A 24,109-nucleotide genomic window follows, 5' to 3' on the forward strand; every position below is an offset into this window, starting at 1 on the left:
TTCGACTCGAAACTTTAACGAGCACGAGTCGAGCAGGTTTTATTTGCTCGAAACTTTAGCGAGCATGAGTTGAGCACATGTAAAAAGTTTCGAGTTGAGTCGATCACCTCTCAACCCGTAATCGACTCGCTCGATAAGCACCCTAGGAGAAACACTCACTCTCTGATTCTACAATTGTTGTCGTTGGCTTGTTGACCTATAACGGCTATAAGGCTATGACTCATGAAGTGACGAAATTAGAACACAACATATCCTTATCTCGTTATATATCTTTCATATTTAGACTGCCAAAATTATACTAACATCTTAAATTAATAATATGAGTTTGTTTGCAAGTAGCTCTCTCCACTCCAAAATTAAAATTAAAATTTATTTAAAAGGCTAAAAATTTACAAAAACATCTAAATGGAAGGGATAATGTCTATTATTGCAAATTAGTAATTTGCCGATATGTAATTGTCAAATGTAAATCGAGTAGGACTAGAAGTAAATCCTATTTGTAATCTTTATTATTTAAATCAATACGTATATCTAATAATAATCTATCTATAAAAGATAATGAGACAACGACAAAATTATTAGGTGATTCTTATAAACAAACAAATCACCCAATTTATCTTATTTTAATACTCCAAAAGGAAAATGAGAGGGATTACAAGAAATCTTAACCCCACAAGGTAACAATCATGGTTATTTATTTTATAACTTCAAGCGAATTTTAAGTATTATTTTTATTTTTTTTTTAGTAACAAACTATGTTTCAATGGCTGGTGAATTGTGATTATACCAAAGTATAATCACTATTTTCTCCTAATTAAAAATCACATGTAATCCACTTTGGCTCATCAAATTGACCTTTTAATTCATCACCATCCATCTCAGCATACGCATTCAAGGACAAAACATCAAGTCTTCCCCGAACGTGCCACGCAGGTGTCCCGTTTTCGTACCTATTACACGTCAACCTCCTCAATCCAGTTCCATCCACCTTGACAATAAACAAATCCCCATATGGCTGAAATTGGTTAGGAAAACTAACTGGCTCCGCCGTAACCCCACCCATGTTGGTGGTGAACAATAACCATTCTCCGTTGGGGCTAAAGCACACGTGGTTTATTCTCTCCAAGCTTGCATCGTTTGACCCTTCCACGTGTACTCTTCTTAGATCCGATCCATCTGACCGAAGCAAGTATATCCCAAAGGTTACTGGGTTACTCGGGTCATGCCGGTTTGAAGAAAAAGCAATGACCTGTCCATCCGGTGACCAGCTGGGCATAGTATCTGTTTGGGTCCAATTTAGTCCAATTGGGTCTAGTCATTAAATGATCCAATTAAAAGCCCAAGGTCAAGGTTCAACTCTCCAATTGTACTAAAGTCAAGATCAGTCAACAAGGCAAGTCAATTGGGCCAAGGCCCACTTCTCCCGTATATACAAAGGTATAAAAGCCATCAATATCACATTTGTACAGACATTCACACAAAGCCTCAAGCAATTAACTCTCTTGCATAGCTTTCTTTCTCTACACATTGTACTGACTTTAGCATCGGAGGGGCCTTCCTCGGCAACACCCCCGAGGCTAGGAAACCTTGGGCCCATCATCACTTGGACCGAGCCCAGTCTTCACCACTTCATAGGACCTTCGGCAAGGTCCCATTGTTTTTACCCGAAACAATTTGGCGCCGTCTGTGGGGAAGACTTTCAAAAAATCTTCAAGCCAATTTCAATCGTTCTACCTCAATCTTAGTTCCAATGGCTAAGAATCGCAAGAACAAAAGCAACGGTGCTTCTCCTCCGAGAAAACGCCGAAAATCACTGGGAGGGGGTCCCTTAGAACGCCCCACTCCTAGTTCATCTCCTCCTCGGGATAGGAGCCCCACCGCGGGACCCGACTCTCATGGGGAGCCTAGGGAGAGATTCACCGAATCTCCTATCATCCAGTCCAATCATCTACCGAGCCCGCCTCGGTCAAATGAGGACAACCGTTCCACTCAAAGGACCCAATCTCATGCCCGGAGCCAATCCCGGAGCATTCACACCCATTCTCGCTCTCAGCCGAGGACACCCTTGACGGGGCCCAACTCGGAGGAGGTAGTGAGAGCTTTAGCGGTCCTCATGGAAGCCATGAAGGCCCAAAATATGCCGCCTCCACGCGACCGAACCCCTCCGCTAACCAGGAACCGGCGGAGGAACCTCGGCCAGGAGGGGGAGAAACCCTCCTCTTTCAAGGAGCTCGGCGAATGGGAGGAGGACACCTGGAGAACCGAGAGGGAGAGAAACAGGAACTCTCACTTCTTCAGGGAGCCTTCCACTCAGCTCGCTACGAGCAGAGTCCATAAAAGCAGCAGTTCTGCCTCTCGGCCAGAAACTGCTCGCCGAAGTGTTCACGATCGTCTCGGCGATAGGGAACGGAGCGTGCACAGCCGCCTCTCCTACCCTGTAGCCGAGGCCCAGACCTCCCTGCCGGGGACGAAAACCACTTCTACCTCTCTGAGAGGGCGGAGCGCGGTCCCTTCGGCTGGGAATAAGGGCAAGGCCGTGATGCTGCCTTCCAGTTCTCCATTCGAACAGTGGATACTGAAATCTCATGTGCCGACGGTTAAAATCCCGTCGCACATTACTTATGATGGAACTTCGGATCCGAAGGACCATATTGCCTCATACGAGGCTCACATGCATCTCTGCCCCAGGTCCGAAGCGACTTGGTGCAAATATTTCCCAACCACTCTCAAGGGGGTCGCGCAAGCGTGGATCTCCAAGGGAGTTAAAGAAGGCTCAATCACTGGGTGGGACGATCTGTCCTCCAAGTTTAGGAGCAAGTTTTCTACGGCGAATCGCCGGGAGAAGACTACTGCAGAGCTTATGGGTCTGCAGCAAGGCGAGGCTGAGAGCCTCAGAGACTATCTGACTCGCTTCAGCAACGAGTCATCCAGCATTTCTCAGCTGGACCAAGGGCTGGCAGTTTTCGCCCTTCAGCACGGTCTCAGAACTGGACCGTTCTCCGACTTCATGGTCATTAATTCACCCAGGACCTTGGAGGATGCGCTGAATGCTTCGGATAAGTTCATCCGAGCTGAAGAGTGGAACAAAACAAAAGCCCAACCTCAATCTGGGGGAGGGAAACAAAAACAAACACCCTCGTCTGAGGGCCAAGGCCAGAAGGCGAAGGGAAAGGCGAAAGCCTCGGAATAATCTTCGGCCAACGAGTCAAAGAAGGAAAAATCTGCTCCTTTCGCGGGCAGATATGAATCCTATACTCCGCTCTCTCTTCCGCGCGCTAAGATTTACAGCGTGACGAAGGAGGAGCAGAGTTACAGAAAGCCGAGACCACTCCCAGAGTGGTATCAGCGTAAGAATAAAAATCAGTGGTGTGAGTTCCATGAGTCACCGGGACACAACACTGAAGAGTGTATCCAGCTGAAGGACCAAATCGAGGATATGGTCCGGAAGGGATACTTGAAAAAATATATCGCGGATCACCGCGAGAAAAAAGAGGCCGAGAAGTCTGAAAAAGACTCTCGGCAAGAAATTGACTTCCCCCAAAAGAACAGCAAAACTGCGGAAGGAAAATTCCCTCCAATTCATGTTATCTCGGGAGGAGCATGCTCTCGGAGGGAGCACAAGCGTCACCTCAGGGCTCTGACTCACCAGGTGAACCATGCCGACATTCAGCCACCCCAGTCACCGGTGTCGAACATGACGTTCACAGCCGTTGACTGCCGGGGGGTGACGTACCCTCACGAGGACCCGTTGGTGATCATTGCCACGGTGGCCAACCACGACGTCAGCAAAGTTCTAATTGACGGTGGTAGCGGAGCAAATATTTTGTTCCGAAAGGCCTATAATCAAATCAAGCTGAAACCCAAGCACCTCACGCCGGTATCCTACCCAGTATCCGGATTCAACGGGGCTTCAACTTATCCTGATGGGAAGGTTCTGCTTCCTGTCACCATCGACTGTGATGAAGCAGCTAGGAACGTCATGACTGAATTTTTGGTCATCGACGCGCCTTCAGTGTACAACGTGATTTTGGGGAGACCCATAATTCACGAGATCCAAGGGGTTGTCTCAACTTATCATCAGCTGATGATCTATGTTTCAGACGCCGGCTTCCCCGAAAGGATCCAGGGCAGCCAAAAGGAGGCCCGAAGGTGCAACTACCTCAAGCCATCCACTAGTCGCCCAAACAACGACGATGAGGATGAGGAGGAGAAAGAAAAAGAAAGAGAGCCGAGCACAAAAAAGCCGAAAGGTCTAAGTGCTTCGGCCCAAGGTTCTGTGCCCAAGGAAAAAGGGTCAGAAAAAGAAAAGGCTAGCTCTTCATCTGAGCCGAAATACTCAGAGAGCCAGCCGAAGAAGAAAAAGTCTGGGACGCCTGCTGACATAGACAGCAAGCCAGATTGTGAAGAGTCCAGCCCATCAACAATGGACCTGGACCAACAGACTGAGACGGTCGAGTTGACTAAAGGAGATGCTGAGAAATATGTAACAATCGGGATGGACCTTGATCCGAGCACCCGTGGTGAACTTATTCAAATCCTTCGGGACAACATAGATGTGTTCGCTTTCTCGGCAGCCGATATGCCTGGGATAAGTCCAGACCTCATCTCCCATAAGCTTAACGTCGACCCAACGTGTCGGCCAGTTAAGCAAAAGAAGCGGAATTACTCCGCAAATAAGAACCGAGACATCGCAGCCGAGGTCAAAAAATTGCTGGATGCAGGCTTCATCGAGCCTTGTCAGTATCCAGAATGGCTGGCAAATGTGGTGATGGTTCAGAAGGCCAATGGTACCTGGAGAATGTGCGTTGACTTCACGGACCTAAATAAGGCTTGTCCGAAGGATTTCTATCCCTTGCCGAGGATCGATCAGCTAGTCGATTCGACCAGTGGCCATGCCTTGCTTAGTTTCATGGACGCATTCTCGGGGTATCATCAGATCTTCATGCACCCCGACGACCGAGCCAAGACGACATTCGTCACGAACGCCGGGGTGTACAATTACAAAATGATGCCCTTCGGATTGAAAATGCGGGGGCAACTTATCAAAGGCTGGTGGATCAAGTTTTTGCCGATCAAAAAGGCCGAAACATGGAAGTTTACGTTGACGATTCAATCGTCAAAAGCAAAAAATCTGAAGACCATGTTAAGGACCTGGCTGAAACCTTCACCACCTTAAGAAAGCATCAAATGAAGCTGAATTCGAAGAAGTGTGTCTTCGGCGTGAAGTCAGGGAAATTCCTTGGGTTCATGGTCAGCAAGAGGGGGATTGATGCCAATCCCTCCAAAGTCAAAGCGGCGCTCGATCTTCCTGAGCCGAAAACAAAGAGGGACGTTCAACGTCTCACCGGAAGAATGGCAGCCCTCTCGAGGTTCATTTCCAGAGCTTCGGACAAGGGGTTACCTTTCTTCAAAGCCCTAAAACTCCCAAAAACAAAAGAGCTCATTTGGGAAGAAGAGCAAAAAGAAGCCTTCAAGCAGCTTCGGGAGCATCTGGTTCAACTCCCAACACTGGTTAGTCCAGTAGAGGGAGAAACTTTGTATCTGTACGTGGCTGTCAGTCCAGCCACCATCAGTGCAGTGCTGCTGAGGGAAGAAAATAAAATTCAGCAACCGATCTACTTCGTCAGTCACACTCTGACGGCCGTCGAGACTCGCTATCCTCTACTCGAGAAAGTTGCCTTTGCAGTAGTGGTAGCTGCTCGGAAGTTGAGGCCCTACTTTGATTGCCATCAGATAGTGGTCTTAACTGATCAGCCGCTGGAAAAAGTTCTCGGCAAAGTTGAGAAATTCGGTAGGCTGGCCAAGTGGGCTTTCGAGCTCACTGAATTCAGCGTCAGCTACCAGCCGAGAGCAGCCATCAAGGCTCAAGATCTAGCGGACTTCTTGGCCGAATGCTCGTACCAAGAGACGCTAGACGATGAAAACAAAATCTGGACCGTTTTTACGGATGGATCTTCCACCGTAAATGGTTCGGGGGCAGGGGTAGTGATAACCTCTCCCGAAGGCAAATCCTTCGAGTATGCACTCAAATTTTCTTTCAAAGCTTCGAACAACGAAGCTGAATATGAGGCAGCAATTGCTGGCCTAGAACTGTGCATCTCTCTGGAAGCCGAGCATGTCTGTCTGAAGACAGACTCTCAGCTAGTTGCGTATCAGATTGGTGGCAGCTACGAGGCCAAAGAGCCCTCCATGATAGCCTATCTTGCCAAGATCAAATCAGTTATTGCAAAGCTGAGAACTTTTGAAGTTCAGCTGATCTCAAGGGGTCAAAATGCTCAAGCCGACGCACTCTCCAAACTTGTCAATTCAACTCTCACTGAGCTGAACAGATCTGTATATGTGGAAGTGCGCTGAGAAAGAAGTGTCAACGAAGCATCCGAAGTGTGCTGCGCTGACCCAGAACCTAGTTGGATGGACCCCATCCTAGCTTTCAAGCTTCGGGGAGAAATTCCCGAAGACAGAATTTTGGCCTCCAAACTGAAGAGAACTAGCTCAAGGTTCATCGTCTTCAGGGGAGAGCTCCTGAAAAAGTCCTTCTCAGCCCCATTGCTGAAATGCATGGGTCCAACAGATGCAGATTACATCCTTCGGGAGATTCACCTCGGCATCTGTGGAAACCACATTGGGGGAAGGACCCTAGCCCACAAGGCATTGAGGGCCAGATATTACTGGCCCACCATGATCTCAGACGCTAAGGAGCTGGTCCGAAAATGCGAAAAATGTCAAAAATTTGCACCAGTGATCCATCAGCCAGCTAGAGACCTTCAGAGCAAACTGTCAGGAAATTTATCCGGCAGAACATTATCACTCGCTTCGGTATTCCGAAGGTCTTTGTCTTCGATCATGGGAGACAATTTGACAATTTACCGCTGAGGCGGTACACAGATCAGTTCGGCATCAAATTGGCATATTCAGCAGTGTGTCATCCACAAAGTAATGGCCAAGCCGAAGCTGCAAATAAACAAATCCTCAATGCTTTGAAGAAAAGAGTTGAAGATCAAAAGTCCAAGTGGATAGAGGAACTTCCAGGAACCCTCTGGTCACTTCGGACAACTGAAAAAGAGGCAACGGGCTATTCACCTTTTGAGCTGGTGTATGGTGCCGAAGCCGTTCTTCCAGTGGAAATCGGCTCTGAAAGTTTACGAGTGCACCACTTCTCGGCTGAGAATGAGCAACTTCCTCGATTTCCTCGATGAAGTAAGAGACTCAGCCCGAGACAGAATGGCTGCTTATAAGCAGAGAATCAGCAAATTTTACAACCGAAGGGTCCATGCAAGGCCTCTCAAAATTGGAGACCTTGTCCTTCGGAATGCTGCTGCAGTTCAGAAAGGCCGAATCCATGGGAAACTCTCAGCTGCATGGGAGGGACCCTATGAAATTCATGATGAGCTTCAGCTAGGAACATACCGACTTCGACAGTTAGATGGAACTGAGTTGAAAAATCACTGGAATGCTAATGTACTTAAGAAATATCATGTGTAAACCCTTCGAGGCAGAACAATCTTTATAAGTACATTTTGAATTATTAATGAAAGGCCTCAGAGCCACCATCTCTATAAGTATTTGCAACTTTTTATTCTTTCAAGTTTTCTTTATTCTATCTACTCTTTAAGGGTTTTTATTCAGCCTCGTCTGAAACCTTCGCCTTCGGATAACTGGGTTTCAGATTGCTGACAAACTCGTCTTTTTAAAGAACTCTGGTCTTTCAACTGAAGTTAAACTTCAGTAAGACTTGTTCTCCAAAGACATGAGTCCATGGACAAGTCTGGGATATTGCCTTAACTGAGCCTTGTATCCCAGAAAGCCATTATCTGAAACATTGCCTTCAGTTGGCCTTGTGTTTTAGATATCCATTTTTAAAGATAGACAGAAACTCAAGGATAACAACAACTATTAGAAATTTTTTATTCAGCTTCGTCTGAAAGTTAAAGAAACCCAACTCAGTAATCCAAAGACTTGAGTCTTCAGATTACTTGGGGGGGGGGGGGGGGGCAAGAAGCACTATCAGTGCAAGTTTATCTTCAGTAGAATTCTTCAAGCTGAAGTTTTGTACTTAGCAAATTTTTGCGAAATTTCTCAAGTTCAGAAACAGTAAAGCATTCAGAATGAGGAAAATAAGACAAAGCAATTGAAGAAAAATGCATCAGATAAAGTTCAAATGCTCAGAAAACGAGCTACAAAGTTCAAATGTTTTAAAGACATAATAAAGCATCGGCAGCCGCCCACAAGCGGAAAATACAGTTGCCGGGGTACATACAAAAAACAGATAAAGCAGTTTGTACATTAAGGCAAGCTGAAGCAAAAAACAAGGCAAAAAATATTCAGAAGCGGCAAGTCTAAAGTTGAGCGCATGATGAACCGCAAGATTCTGAAGACGACTGCCCGAGTTCCTATGCTTCAGCCCGAGGATCAGACTGATCACCAATACTGGGCCCCATTGTGGCCTCAGTCCCAGCAGCAGATGAAGCAGGCTTCGCACCTTGCTGAGCCTCCCTCTCCCTTTGTTCAGCCTCCATCTCCCTTCTTTCAGCTTTTTCTTTGGCTTCTTCAGCCTCAAGGATCTCAGCTTCGATTGGAGTTGGAAACTGCATATGAGGGTCTTCGGGATCCTGGATCCATTCAGCACATTTGGACCAGTCCAGCTTCGGCTCAGCATGTAGGCAGACTCTTCGGCACACTCTAACCCCGTTCTTGAAACCCATATCGTATTCTTCCTGGGTGTAGATACGGACCTTGAGTAGGGCCTCAGCATCAGCCAACTTCTTCTGTACCTCCTCCAAGTCCTTCTTGGATCTGTTCAGCTCATCAGTAAGCTTGGAGGAGGAATCTCTCTGCTCGTTCAGCTCTTGCTGAACTTGGGATGCTTCAGTTTTTACTTGGGTCAGTTCATCACTTTTGACCCTCAGCTGATCCTCAACCTCTTGGAGCTTGGCTTTTTGAGATTCAGCAGCAGTAGCAGCTTCTGAGAGTTGGACGTTTCGAGCTTGGAGCATTTCTTCAGCAGCCATTATACTAGCTTCCAAAGCTTCTAGCTTCTGTTGCACCTCAGCCTGTGCAGCAGCTCCCTCTCTGATTCTACTCTCAATGGCTGCCTTGAACTTGGAGATGTCTACTCCCATATGCTCCTGAAGGAATTTCTCCCCTTCTACCAGTGGGGGAAAAACCTCCTTCTCCATTGCAGCGCAGAAGGTTTGAAGGGCCTCAGCAGCTTTTTTCTCGTATTCCTCACCCTTCTGCTGCTTCTCTTCAGCTGCTGCTTGCTTCAGCTTAGCAAGCTTCAGCTCCTCATCTGCTACCTTCTTCTCATACTCGGCAGCATCAACCCTATCTTGTAGGGAGTCTATCAGCTCTACAGTGAGAGTCTGATTGTGCACAAACTGGAAACAGAGGCACAAGTCAGTTAAAAAAAAAAAAAAAAAACTGAACTGAAGAGCTGAATTGAAAAAGAGATAAAGGCAAGGAGGTTTACCTGCATCATCAGCAGTTGATTAGACCTTGCTGGGTCTGGAACTGATCTACTGGATTCACCCATCCCAGCAGTGGCCTTCAGGGACCAGATCCTCGCCCTATCTACTTCGGTCAGGCCAGCAAAATCGCCGAAGTAGACTGCAGCACCTTCTCGATTCTGGCCCCATATGAGATCCCAGATGTGATCAGGAATTGGAATGCGGGGGGCCGAGAAACCCATCTCTCCAGACTGCGGCGTCTGGAATGAAGGAAAGGAGGATTTGGGAGCTTCCTGGGCCTTGGATGGCTCAGCTTCTTCTTCTTGAACTTCTTACTCCTTCTTCTCAGCAGAGTCAATGATTATGACTTCTGCTTCTTCTTCAGGAGTGAGGACGAAAGCCTCAACCTCTCTTGCGATATCTGCTGTGAAACCCTCAGCAACGGGCTTCACAACATCTTCAGCATTGTGCTCAGCAGCACTCTCTTGGACTTCCTCCTCTTGGACCCCTCCCTTGGGATCGGGAGTTTCTGATCCACCTCTATCTCAGGAGGTGGTGAAGGGGTCTTCGGCGGATATTGGGGTGGTGGCTGGGGAACCCTCGGCGATCCACCGCCTTCCTCAGGTTCCCGGATGTTGATGCCGACGGGCCCTGGCCTCGTCTGAAAATCGTAAGGGCCGATGATGGCCATCCTTCGTCTTCTTTTGAGAAGAGGCTACTCGTCCATATCAGATTCTTCAGATTCCTCTGGTATTTGGTCTTCGGGACGAACAGGGGCTTTCCCTTCTCTTTGTCTCTTGCTCTCTTCAGACTGCAACAGACAGGGGGACAGGAAGAACGTGAGTAACAAAAAAAAAAAAAAAGCTGAAAAGCTAAGTCTAACTCACCGAGGTCTTCAGCAAAGCCTCGTCTTCTTCCTCAGCTGCCTGATATGTCTATTTTATATAGTATTTTACCCCCGTCCCTTGGTCATAATTAGTAGTGTTTTTGGCTCTTTAGAGCCACTTTTATTACTAATATGTGTTTTCTAGTGTTTTCGTAGTTTTGGTTGAGTTTTGTAGGGAATTGCACCTTTGGAGCATTTTCCCGGTATTTTATGGAGCAACTACGAGCATTGGAGGAGCACGACCATCTTTCATAGCCCAAGATCGGTTAGAGTAATCAAGCCGGTGAATAAGGGCTCGACTTGTGTGAAGACGAGACATTTGGACCGAATGATTTAAGCCCCAAAGAGGATATTTGGTTTGGGCCAAGTTACGAGCCCAAACGAGGAGTCCAAGCGGCCCAAAGGTGCTCGCCCGATGGTCCGCCCGATAGCGCGCCCGATCGGGCAAAGAAGACTTATATCGCAGCAGCCCTTCGTCCGATCAAAAAGGCGCGCCCGATCGGACGGTGCCTCGCCCGATCGGGCGCGTGTTTCTGGAGGACGTTTTAAGCGTCGTTTAATTTGTTTTAACTTAGGATTTTCTAGCTTAGTATAATACGCTTTTGTTAAGCGAATTCAGGGGGGAATTCTTTTCTCCCTTCCCTTACTCTCTCTTTTCTCTCTCTAACTTTTTTCTTTCTCTCTTCTCTTAAACTCTTAGTATTATTTTCTCTCTCTACAACTCTTGTTCCTTTTAACTTTGGTAACGATTTCTTCTCTTTTAATCTCAGTTATTTATTTTATTTCTTTACTCTATCATGACTACTTTTATTGCTTCGTTTAGTTTAGATTTAATTATGTGTGAGTAGTTTAATTCTAGGGTTTATGGGGATCCATAATTAATATGAAGGGATAATTTGTTATTATTGATCATTGATATTGCATGATAATTTCTTATTGAATTGTTTTAATTCTTTGCAATTAGATTATGAATCGAGCAAATGTAATTTGATTGTGAATGTTTAGCAATATTGAATTGATGAATCGAGCAGATGTTAATTTAATATTAAAGGCTATTTTCAATAGGAACTTAAATCTAGTAAATTGCAAGAGCCTGTTAGATTTATGTTGATTAATAAATTACGAGAGCCTGTTAATCATGTTATTTGTGCAATGTTGATTATTGATTGTTATGTTTTATCCTGGAATATTAATTATTGGTGAACCTATGACCCTAGGCCTTCTTATTATTGATTTTCTCCCTGAACTTGATCTCCGTAGAATAGTTTCACATTATATACAACAAATTGGTTACTTTAATAATTTAGACTATATTAATTAATTAGGAGTAGAAAGACCAGTTTCCCTGTGGATTCGACACTACTTCCCTATCTACTTTAGTTAGAGGATTTAGGTAATACTTTTGATTAGGTGATACGACTTTAGCCTGTCACTGCCCTTGCCGCTGCCTCTTCCTCAGCAGCCCTGGAGGACCCTTCTCCCCCTTCACAAGCTTCAATAGCCCGTGCAACCTCCTCAGCCGTATGGGCAGCTTCGAGTTCCTCAGCCAACAGTTGAAGCCAAGGATCTCTCTTCTTCCACCAAGGCTTCTGCCTCTGATACAGAGCAACAGCCTCAATTTGGAGATGGGAGTGATCTAGATGGACTTTCCTATGCTTCGGATCGGTGATAGAAGGGGCCCGATCGATTATGACTCGTTCTCGAGTAACGCCGAGACGGTTGTAGTCAATGCCACGTTAGTCTCCTTTCGCTCTAAGTATAAGAAAAAAGGAGCAAAGATCAGTTCAGCAAAATAAAAGATGCTGGATTGGCTCAGTAGAAAAGTGCGAAACAAAAACAGAGAAAAATAAGTAATAAAGGCCTCGGCCCCAGCCGAAGAAACTTACCATCCCTAAACTTTCGGCTGAGGCCGACAGCTGCTAACATGTGCTCTTGGAAAATGTAATGGTTATCCGGGAGCCAAGTCTCCGGGATATACTTCATTCGGCCGCCAGCGCCCTCAGGGTTCAGCATTCTGCCGAAGATATTTTGCTGATTAAGGTTCAGATCTGGGCCTCTATCTTCGGGAGGGCCCAGGCTTCCCATTTCAGGATCAGGCTCAACTAGATACCTGGGAGCGCTGAAGACATAAGGGTGGTTAGGATCTGTGGACGCCCTAACCCAGATCCATTGAGCTCTCCATTCCTTGTCTGAAGAGTCGTTCGGCCACATTGTTAAATACTGGGGTCGAGACTCAATTCGGTACCACCCAGGACCGTGATCTCCGTGCCCACTTTGAGTGTTTGGCACTAGCTGATGAAGCTTTTTGAAGCAGTGAAGGTTCGGCACATATCTGAAGAACTTGCAGACCCACAAATATGTCATCACCCTTCGGATGCTGGCAGGAGTTAGCTGGCACAGGGAGACCCTGTAGTGGATCAGCAAGTCTCGGACGAACACGTCCAAAGGAAACCTCAGCCTGTACTGAAGTTGTCTTGTGTACACCCCCACATACCCCGGGGGTGGACGATGGATTCTATCGGATGCTAGGGGCATTCTGCACCAATATCCATCGGCTTCCATGATGCCATAATGCAGCTCAATCTGCTCGGCAAACCGATATGCATCAGCGTGGTCTACCCACCAAGAGTAGGGGCAGTTCTTTATCATGGCTGAGGCAACCTCAGCATCCTCCCACTCTTCAAATCCAGGGAGGACATCCCAAAGGTTGTCGGGGACTTCTTCGTCCCGCCCAGAAACGCTCGGCCCCTCCGTTCCTTCAGGAGGCGCCGATGAAATTGGGGTCGCCCTAATTCCTTCAGCAGGGTCAGGCCCTACTCTTTGTCCATTCCAAGTCCCAGTCCTGTTCCTAGGATCGGGAAATTGCCTTGCCCTTCTCGGAGCACGAGCCCTACCTCTAACTCCTCTCACCATTGTTGAGTTTCGAAGAAAAAGTCGAAAAAAGGGAAAAGAGTTCGAATTCGAAGAAAATTAAACTAAAATCAAAGGAAATTACCTTAATCGGAAGCGGAATTTGCCGATCTACAAGTTGGTAGTGACGAATTTCAGTTTCTAAGCTTAATGCTCGGGGAATTTGCGAAGTTTTGATGCGGGTTCTTGGGTTTTCTCGAGAGCTTTGGGTTCGTGTTTGTGAAGAAGTGAGGAGAGATAGTGCGCTTCTTTGATTTTATTTCCAGAAATGGGAATTCCAGGAGACCGCGCCTTAATTTCTCTTAAATACCTCACTAAGTAACTGTTAAACACACGTCCCTATGATTAACCGCCCATTATTCGTCCAACTTCCACAAATTATCCATCCAGCCGTCGTTATTTCATTAATTGCGGTTTAAATTCAAATTTTTGGATTAATTAAATCATTTACTTCCCTCCTTTTTCTGGTTAATTAAACCCGACCCGTCATCCTTCCAAATCGGGTCTGGGGGGCAAGTTGTTTGGGTCCAATTTAGTCCAATTGGGTCTAGTCATTAAATGATCCAATTAAAAGCCCAAGGTCAAGGTTCAACTCTCCAATTGTGCTAAAGTCAAGATCAGTCAACAAGGCAAGTCAATTGGGCCAAGGCCCACTTCTCCCGTATATACAAAGGTATAAAAGCCATCAATATCACATTTGTACAGACATTCACACAAAGCCTCAAGCAATTAACTCTCTTGCATAGCTTTCTCTCTCTACACATTGTACTGACTTTAGCATCGGAGGGGCCTTCCTCGGCAACACCCCCGAGGCTAGTTTACGTGTGTTTGCTGTGCAAGAAACCCTCGGCCCAGCATCACTTGGACCGAGCCCAGTCTTCACCACTTCATAGGACCTTCGGCAAGGTCCCATTGTTTTTACCCGAAACAGTATCAATCCATGCTCCCTCTGTTAACTGACGAGCATTCTTACCTCCGTCAACTTCTCCGTTAACGGCATCCAGTATGTAAAGATTCTTGTGACCCGACCTTCCTGATCGGAAAACTACCAATTTTCCGTTAGGTGAACACGCCGGAAACCCATTGTTTCCGGTTTCCTCCTTTGTGATAATCTTAATCTCAGCATTCTGTACAGTTGAACAACGAGGGTCAAGGGCGGAAGCATCAAAGGTAACACGAGCTACTTGGACGGAAACTTTGGCGGGCTGAAAGATTGAACCCAAGGAAGTGAAGATAACGTGCTTCTTCTTATCTAAGGATGGGGCCCAGGAGTTGTAGAAGGCTACACGTCCTTGAATGAGTGACCACCTCTTTGAGCCGTCTGATTTCATGATTTTGAGCCCTCCGTTGGCCTCGAAGTCTGGATTAAATGCGATAAGGTCACCTTCAGGGGAGAAACAAGGGAATAAACCGTTGATTCTCAGCATTGACAGGGATTTGATGGGAGAAACAACTGGTTCTAGGTTCGGGATTAGTTTGTCTCCTTGCTTTGAATCTCCTCGGAATCGGTGGTACCCGATCAACTTTGACCCGGGGGATATAAATGGGTTGAAATGGTGTAAATTCGGGTTTATCAACTCTGTTATCGGTTGAAATTCCCCTGACTCGGTGTCGAAAAGCTCAATATGTCGATGAACTCTACCCTTCCGACGAGTTGCAACGGCGATTTTGTTGGTGGTGTTGTGCATTGCAGCGGGAGTGAAAGCGTGGACACCCGGGGGAGTGACCCGTCGCGGAGATTCAGTGGCAGGGAAATCAACCCGGTAAATGCTCCACCAGCCGTCTTCCGATTGACGGTGAAAGTAGAGAGTGGAATCGCCGGACCAAGTGGGCCAGCCACCATGGTCAGCTAAAACGGTGCGTTTAGAAGGGTCCGATACAGGGAAAACGACAATCTGAGTATCAAGCACCTGGAAGTCACCACCCCAAGGTTTAGAGCCGTAAGAGGCAACAGCAAGGAAGTTTCCGGAGAGAGAAATAGCAGGACTGAAATCGGCACTGCCATGTGGGGTCAATCGATTGATCGTTGAGTAAACAGCAGACCAAGTCTTGTAGAGAGAATCGGAAGGTTGATGAGCTGAAACAAAGAAAAGGCGATTGTCATGGAGGATGGGACGGTCGTGAAAGAGGCTTCCCGGTGCAGAGGGAAGCTGCTCCAGCGGGTTGGTTGAATTGGGTCGGGTGAGGTGAACCCGAGGACATCCAGTCCGTTCAGAAATGAAGACGACGGAGTTGTCATCATCTACAAAACGGCCGTTGAAGTTGACAGAGGTACCGTCAGTAAGGCGGTGCTCGGTGTCAAGGGAGAAGTGGTGGAGGGGGAGTGAGAAGACATCGACGCCGTAATCAGTGCGGCCGACGGTGGAGAAGACGATGGTGCTACTAACACTAGATTCCACTTGCAGGATATTGATTACTACTATTCCGTACTTGATAAGGTGATTTGGGAGAATTGGGTCAAGAGTTGTAGGTATTTATAGTTTTATTATACGGACTACTATAGAGTATCCTTTAGTTCAATCTGTGTTTCTTGGGGCTAATGTCGCTGTTTCTGTCTGATCCCGACTCCTCCAGGAACTCGGACCTGAGATTCTGATACCCCTATCGGCAAGCTGAGAACCTACACAATGAGAAGAAGTTAGCTAACCCCGGGGTGATCCGGGGATAACCACTCCGATGATAAAGTCAGAAAGTGTTTGAGAAAAGAAGATAAGTAAGAGAGAGATTAGAGAGAGAGATTAGAGAGAGAGAGAGAGAGAGAGTAATTAATGCCCTCATTAATGAGGTCTTACCAACTATTTATAATAGTTTACCTTGACAGGTGGCTCTCATCCATGCAGAGCCTTTTGTGCCAAGTGTTGAGCCTCTGTTGCCACGTGTTAAATTGCGGCAGGCCGACATGTCCTCTTTCTGTAACATATCAGCATCTTCTTGTGATCTGGTCATGTGCTTTCGCAAGATATCGGTCATGCCCAGATATCATCCTATACAATTAGTCCCCCAAGTGAGGACGCATGATCATTCATCATCGTGCTCAGTTAATCATGGGAGACAAGCTGAACCTAACAAAACGAAATTTGGGTTCCACATTTCATTCTTCAGACTCTTCCTTAAATTGGAAATTTTATTGTAACAACGTTTCTTGTACTCTGTCAAGTACTGCTTACTAACAGAGTTTCATTACTAATCTTGCCATTGTCATAATTCATTTTAATCGCTTGGCCTGTATCCAGGCAAATTAACTTCTACAAATTCATATATTTTTATGCTCTATGTTCTTTTGCTGAGAAGTGTTATTTTAATTTGCTACTTTTAGTACTTTTATTACTATTTATGTAAGAGGATAATTGTTGTGCCGTAACGCCGTGTTCTTCATCAGTTTCAGTAACTCATCAGTTTTATTAACCCCGTTTTCCTCCCCAGGTGACCTTGTATGCCGATAGCTTACAAGGTCAATTTATTACAAAAACCCTGGGAGCGAAAAACTCCGTTTTCCTCCCCAGGTGACCTTGTATGCCGATAGCTTACAAGGTCAATTTATTACAAAAGACCTGGGAGCGAAAAACTCCGTTTTCCTCCCCAAGTGACCTTGTATGCCGATAGCTTACAAGGTCAATTTATTACAAAAACCCTGGGAGCGAAAAACTCCGTTTTCCTCCCCAAGTGACCTTGTATGCCGATAGCTTACAAGGTCAATTTATTACATAAAACCTGGGAGCGAAAAACTCCGTTTTCCTCCCCAAGTGACCTTGTATGCCGATAGCTTACAAGGTCAATTTATTACAAAAGACCTGGGAGCGAAAAACTCCGTTTTCCTCCCCGAGTGACCTTGTATGCCGATAGCTTACAAGGTCAATTTATTACAAAAGACCTGGGAGCGAAAAACTCCATTTTCCTCCCCAAGTGACCTTGTATGCCGATAGCTTACAAGGTCAATTTATTACAAAAAACCTGGGAGCGAAAAACTCCGTTTTCCTCCCCAAGTGACCTTGTATGCCGATAGCTTACAAGGTCAATTTATTACAAAAAACCTGGGAGCAAAAAACTCCGTTTTCCTCCCCAGGTGACCTTGTATGCCGATAGCTTACAAGGTCAATTTATTACAAAAACCCTGGGAGCGAAAAACTCCGTTTTCCTCCCCAGGTGACCTTGTATGCCGATAGCTTACAAGGTCAATTTATTACAAAAGACCTGGGAGCGAAAAACTCCGTTTTCCTCCCCAAGTGACCTTGTATGCCGATAGATTACAAGGTCAATTTATTACAAAAGACCTGGGAGCGAAAAACTCCGTTTTCCTCCCCAAGTGACCTTGTATGCCGATAGCTTACAAGGTCAATTTATTACAAAAAACCTGGGAGCGAAAAACTCCGTTTTCCTCCCCAAGTGACCTTGTATGCCGATAGCTTACAAGGTCAATTTATTACAAAAACCCTGGGAGCGAAAAACTCCGTTTTCCCCCCCAGGTGACCTTGTATGCCGATAGCTTACAAGGTCAATTTATTACAAAAGACCTGGGAGCAAAAAACTCCGTTTTCCTCCCCAAGTGACCTTGTATGCCGATAGCTTACAAGGTCAATTTATTACAAAAACCCTGGGAGCGAAAAACTCCGTTTTCCTCCCCAAGTGACCTTGTATGCCGATAGCTTACAAGGTCAATTTATTACAAAAAACCTGGGAGCGAAAAACTCTGTTTTCCTCCCCAAGTGACCTTGTATGCCGATAGCTTACAAGGTCAATTTATTACAAAAGACCTGGGAGCGAAAAACTCCGTTTTCCTCCCCGAGTGACCTTGTATGCCGATAGCTTACAAGGTCAATTTATTACAAAAGACCTGGGAGCGAAAAACTCCGTTTTCCTCCCCGAGTGACCTTGTATGCCGATAGCTTACAAGGTCAATTTATTACAAAAAACCTGGGAGCGAAAAACTCCGTTTTCCTCCCCAAGTGACCTTGTATGCCGATAGCTTACAAGGTCAATTTATTACAAAAAACCTGGGAGCGAAAAACTCCGTTTTCCTCCCCAGGTGACCTTGTATGCCGATAGCTTACAAGGTCAATTTATTACAAAAACCCTGGGAGCGAAAAACTCCGTTTTCCTCCCCAGGTGACCTTGTATGCCGATAGCTTACAAGGTCAATTTATTACAAAAACCCTGGGAGAGAAAAACTCCGTTTTCCTCCCCAAGTGACCTTGTATGCCGATAGCTTACAAGGTCAATTTATTACAAAAAACCTGGGAGCGAAAAACTCCGTTTTCCTCCCCAAGTGACCTTGTATGCCGATAGCTTACAAGGTCAATTTATTACAAAAGACCTGGGAGCGAAAAACTCCGTTTTCCTCCCCGAGTGACCTTGTATGCCGATAGCTTACAAGGTCAATTTATTACAAAAGACCTGGGAGCGAAAAACTCCGTTTTCCTCCCCAAGTGACCTTGTATGCCGATAGCTTACAAGGTCAATTTATTACAAAAAACCTGGCAGCGAAAAACTCCGTTTTCCTCCCCAAGTGACCTTGTATGCCGATAGCTTACAAGGTCAATTTATTACAAAAAACCTGGGAGCGAAAAACTCCGTTTTCCTCCCCAGGTGACCTTGTATGCCGATAGCTTACAAGGTCAATTTATTACAAAAACCCTGGGAGCGAAATACTCCGTTTTCCTCCCCAGGTGACCTTGTATGCCGATAGCTTACAAGGTCAATTTATTACAAAAGACCTGGGAGCAAAAAACTCCGTTTTCCTCCCCAAGTGACCTTGTATGCCGATAGCTTACAAGGTCAATTTATTATAAAAACCCTGGGAGCGAAAAACTCCGTTTTCCTCCCCAAGTGACCTTGTATGCCGATAGCTTACAAGGTCAATTTATTACAAAAAACCTGGGAGCGAAAAACTCCGTTTTCCTCCCCAAGTGACCTTGTATGCCGATTGCTTACAAGGTCAATTTATTACAAAAACCCTGGGAGCGAAAAACTCCGTTTTCCTCCCCAGGTGAACTTGTATGCCGATAGCTTACAAGGTCAATTTATTACAAAAGACCTGGGAGCGAAAAACTCCGTTTTCCTCCCCAAGTGACCTTGTATGACGATAGCTTACAAGGTCAATTTATTACAAAAACCCTGGGAGCGAAAAACTCCGTTTTCCTCCCCAAGTGACCTTGTATGCCGATAGCTTACAAGGTCAATTTATTACAAAAAACCTGGGAGCGAAAAACTCCGTTTTCCTCCCCAAGCGACCTTGTATGCCGATAGCTGACAAGGTCAATTTATTACAAAAGACCTGGGAGCGAAAAACTCCGTTTTCCTCCCCGAGTGACCTTGTATGCCGATAGCTTACAAGGTCAATTTATTACAAAAGACTTGGGAGCGAAAAACTCCGTTTTCCTCCCCAAGTGACCTTGTATGCCGATAGCTTACAAGGTCAATTTATTACAAAAAACCTGGGAGCGAAAAACTCCGTTTTCCTCCCCAAGTGACCTTGTATGCCGATAGCTTACAAGGTCAATTTATTACAAAAAACCTGGGAGCGAAAAACTCCGTTTTCCTCCCCAGGTGACCTTGTATGCCGATAGCTTACAAGGTCAATTTATTACAAAGGGTACGTTATGGAAGTGTAACCGTTTTTCTTTTTTTTTTCTCTTTTTTTTTTTGCTTGGGCGGGAAAATTTTTACACGTGTCACAAATCCTGCCGCTGCTTTTTGAAAAAGTTTGTCAATTAACAGCCGTCGGATCTCTGAACCGCCCTTTCACTTCAATTGGCCATTCAGCTTCCCCTTTTTAGATCAAAATTCCTCCATTTTCTTACTATTTTGCATTCCTTCCCAGTTTTTTCTCGAAAAAGTTTAAGTGGCTGACCACAGTTCTGTTCTTTCTTATCCTCCTCGCGTTCGGTTTGTGCATTCCATCTCCTCGGGCGTACCTTCTCTTTCTTCGTCGTTTCTTTATCAGTTAGAGGCGTTAAATCCGCGATTTTCATTGAAGGTATTTTCGTACCCTAACCCCTGATTTTTCATGCTATTTTTATTTCCTTATATTCAATTAAATGTCTGAAGATAGTGTCGAAGAGAATTTTCCTAACCTTAGTACTGCTAGGCGTCGTTTAATTAGACAATCTTTAGGCAAAGAAACCGGTAGTAATCAAGGTAATTCGTCTTCCCTTTCTGATAACATTGACTACCCTTTTGAGACGTTAACTTCTGAAGAAGAAAAACGCGCTTTTATGATACATAGGACCATTGCCCACCGTGAAAGCGCCCTTCACCCTACTAACCCTGATATCCCTGCCGATACTGAAATTCTTGACGTTGAACCTGTTAATGTCCGTTATCACTTACGCAGCTTTACTGGGAGACGATATTTTAATCAATACGGCACTAACGTTGGCAATATAGGTATAAACACTATGCCAAGGGTAAAGAGTACAAGTTATCAACCCCGAGCCGCCGCCCGTGAAGCCGCTGAGGCCGCCAAAGCAGCTAAAGCAGCTGAGGCCGCCAAGGCAGCGGAATCTAGCAAAAGACCTGGACAAGGTCAGGTTGTAAGTTCTTCTGAAGAAGAACTTGAGGATGATATCCCTTTAACCCCTGAAGAAGGTCCGTCATCTCCTGTTCATGATTCTGCCGTCAACTCAGTTTTAAGGGATGACGACGCTCAGGAAGACAGTGTAAATAATGAGAGTAGGGATGACCTTGTTGATTTAACGGCTGAGGTTATCCAGGAAGAGAATTTGGACGAGGGGTATAGTTCTGAGACTGATAGGGCTGAGTTCCGACAACCTATAGTTCTTGGCAACGACAAAAAAGTTGCAAAGGAAAAGATAAGTGAAGCTTTTAGGAAAACGACAATTACAAAGGACTATTGTCGTCGTGCGAAAAAGTTCTTTAACTTACCAGATGGGTACGAGTTGTCTCTCCCTCCATCTGGAGCTTCAGTGTTGGATTGTCCAGCTGGTTCCGTGGCTGTTTACATGAAGCACTTGGATTTTGGCCTTCGTTTTCCTCTACATCCCTTTGTTGCTAAAATCTTGAAGGCTTGGAACGTTTGTCTGGTTCAGTTAACCCCTCAAACTATTCGTGCCGTTATTGCTACAGTTTGGGTTATGCTATATCGGAACTTCCCTCTAACCCTTAATGTATTCAGACGGCTTATTACCCTAAAGAGAGATGGTCAATCAGATGGGTGGTGGTCTTTATATACCCAACCCCACAAATATACCGCCCATCCTAAACTATCTAGCTGCAAAGGTTGGAAGGATAAGTTTTTCTTTATGTCAGTCCCAGAGGATTTTCCTTTGAGGAGAACTTTTTTCAAGCCTCATCCTCATTTTGATTCAATCCCCGAGAGAGATCTCGGGAAGCATGAAGAAAGGGCTGTCAATCACTTTGACATCTCTGAACATGATGAAGGCGACGGCAAGGTCCGTCTAATTCCTGCGGTGTGGGTGCCGAATGTGAGTTACATTCTGGGCAACGCGCCGCTATCTCGTGTCGGTCTTTGTTGGACTGACCAACATGGTATAGCTTATCCTTGTTAGTTTTATTACTCTTATTCACTAATTATTCATTTTCTTATTTTCATAATGAAAACGGCGTAGTTTATTTGTTTAGTGTTACCTTCCTTACCCTTTTATTGTTTTTTTTTTTATATATATTCGCATTTAACTGATTGAATTTACATTCCTTTTTACCAGGTATTGATAAGTTGGATAACAGACAACTCGGCCTATCTCCTGACGGGACAAGGGTTATCAGGCGCTGCCTCAAAGCTTCCGACCCCTACGATACTCTTGCTTCCGTTTGCGGGCGAGCTCCAGCTATTAGTGCCAAGAGAAGAGCTGAGATCATGGCCGATGAAAATGCCAAGAAAAGAAAACTAACACCTCTAGCCAATCGGCGAGGTGGCATTGTGATCTCCAGCCCCAGGCAACCTGAAGGGCGGGCCGAAAAGAAAAAGGATCAATCGGCGCCCGAGAAGAAGAAGGACCAGTCGGTGTCTGAAAGGACCCCGACTGTCAACAAAGCTAAAAGCCCTGAGGCCGTTGTGAAGAAGGTTATTCAGGGTATTGAGATCGAAGATCTCACTTCTGCTGAATCTCCCCGTCAACCTCAGGCAACCACCGCAATTGCTCCTACAACGGCTGGGTCGGATTCTAGCATCCCAGCCTTGACTTATCGGTCCAATCAATGGATTGAGCGTGTTTCTGGAAGGTTTCCAAATGAAGTTCTGAAGGGGTTTGCTGTCCCTCCCGGCCATTCCGGCGACCGTTGGCAACCTGCTATTGATGTCGGCCGGAACGAATCTATGATAACCGATGACCCAATGCAAGGTGGAAATCTCGATTATCGGCTGTTGAGCAATTTGACACTGCCAATGGACAGACCTGCTGGTCCAATCGGCCCCCTTGCTGCTACCCACATGCACAACTTGATGAAGGTACGTATACATATTATTATTTTATTTCTTTATATATATATTTTTATGTAGCGTTCTCGGCTTCCCTGCTTTTACTTAAATATACATTTCTATAGGCCGTCATGTCTGGCACAGAGCTGGTTGAGATGTATCGTTTCTACCAGGAGAAACATCATCAAGCCTCTGCCAGCGAAAGTGCCATGCAGGAGGTCATTAAAAATGCTGAAAAGGCCCTCGACGATCTGAGGAAAATAAAAGAAAAAGCTGACAGGGAGATGTCGGAGCTGAAGGTCAAGGCTGAGAGGGTTGCCAATCTCGAGCTAGAGGTGCAAAGTTTGAAGACTCAGATCACTGAGAAAAACAAGGCCGTTGAGCGGCTTCCCTCAGTTGAGAAAGATCTCCGGGATGCCAGGATTAAAATTAAGAGCCTTGAAGAAAAGGTTCAAGAAATGGAAGCCGACAAACCTGGTATCCGCCGGAGAGCGGTCGGCCGTTATCTAGCCTCTGATGAGTTCTGCTCCAAACTTCAAGATCGTTTTGATGGAGGTTGGACCGCTGCTCAGAGATGTATTGCCCACGCCGCCGGTTGGAAGAAGGATGATTGGGCAAAAATCGAAAAGGCTTTCGGCGAGGAAGCCTACAAGATCCCTTCTGGCTTTGAGGCGCAGCAATTTTCTGATGAGGACTTGTATAACCTGGCGCCAACTGTTGATGACGGCCCCAGCAATCCCAGCATTTTGGATTCCCCAGTGCCTGAGAATGCTCAATCTTGAAGGGGCGGGCAGTCATCACCGACATCCTCTTGTGGGTCTTGTATCATTGGGCCTTACCAGCCGTAACTCTTTTATTGTCTTTTGTATGTATGAACATGTTTTGGCAGTGCTGTTTTATCGGCATGTACCCCTTTTTTGTGGTGATGCCTGTCGGTTGTTAATTTTATCTGTTGTGTAAACTTATTTTTGTTTTTACTGTCTGCCGATTGTTTACAAAATTCTACACTTTTATCATAACTGTGTTGTTCTTTACTTATCATTTTCTAGTTTGCCTGTTTTTAAACAAGGTTATGATAATCATGTTGCCTTGTCTTGCTAGTTTTCAACGCATAAAAAATTGCAAAAAATAATTGCTTACCTAATGCTTTGTCTGAAACCCGAAAAATTCCAGTTAAAAACCTTTTTAAAGACGCCAGCTTCCGAAGATACCAGATCTAAAACCTGGCTCGAGAAATTGCATATAAAAATTGCCAGCATACTTTAAAAACCAGCATACTTTGGATATCACAACGCATATGGCCATAGCGTTCCTTGTTCCCCCCAGTGTACATAGTTCACGTTAGAGCTATGCACACTGAGCTGCGAACGTAAAAGCGAACGGTTGTTGCTGGTTCAGATTATAACATTGGTCACCTACTGCTGTGGTGTTTTAGCCAGCTAGGTACCCTCTCGGCGATCATTTTCTGAGCTA

General features: G+C 45.5%; 1 protein-coding gene across 1 annotated transcript; it reads right to left on the minus strand.

The window, feature by feature from the left end:
* Positions 1-799: 799 nt before the first annotated feature.
* LOC145568015 (uncharacterized) lies at positions 800-20,210 on the minus strand. Its single transcript, XM_081627461.1, has 4 exons — positions 20,040-20,210; positions 14,172-15,671; positions 11,914-11,921; positions 800-1,268 (listed from the first exon to the last, which is right to left on the minus strand). The coding sequence occupies exons 1-4, from the start codon at positions 20,208-20,210 to the stop codon at positions 815-817; spliced, it is 2,133 nt and encodes a 710-aa protein (XP_081483587.1). The 3' UTR covers positions 800-814.
* Between the last annotated feature and the right edge of the window lie 3,899 nt (positions 20,211-24,109).

Source organism: Chenopodium album, chromosome 11, assembly GCF_948465745.1.
Source record: "Chenopodium album chromosome 11, dcCheAlbu1.1, whole genome shotgun sequence".
In the NCBI taxonomy this organism is placed as follows: Eukaryota; Viridiplantae; Streptophyta; class Magnoliopsida; order Caryophyllales; family Amaranthaceae; genus Chenopodium; species Chenopodium album.

Bases quoted from the DNA above. Each gene is read 5' to 3' on its own strand.
- LOC145568015 (XM_081627461.1), bottom strand. From the start codon at position 20,210: ATGAAAATCGCGGATTTAACGCCTCTAACTGATAAAGAAACGACGAAG. The intron at 15,672-20,039 runs GTAAGAAAATGG...CACCTTATCAAG, and splicing joins CTGGGAAGGAATGCAAAATA to TACGGAATAGTAGTAATCAA.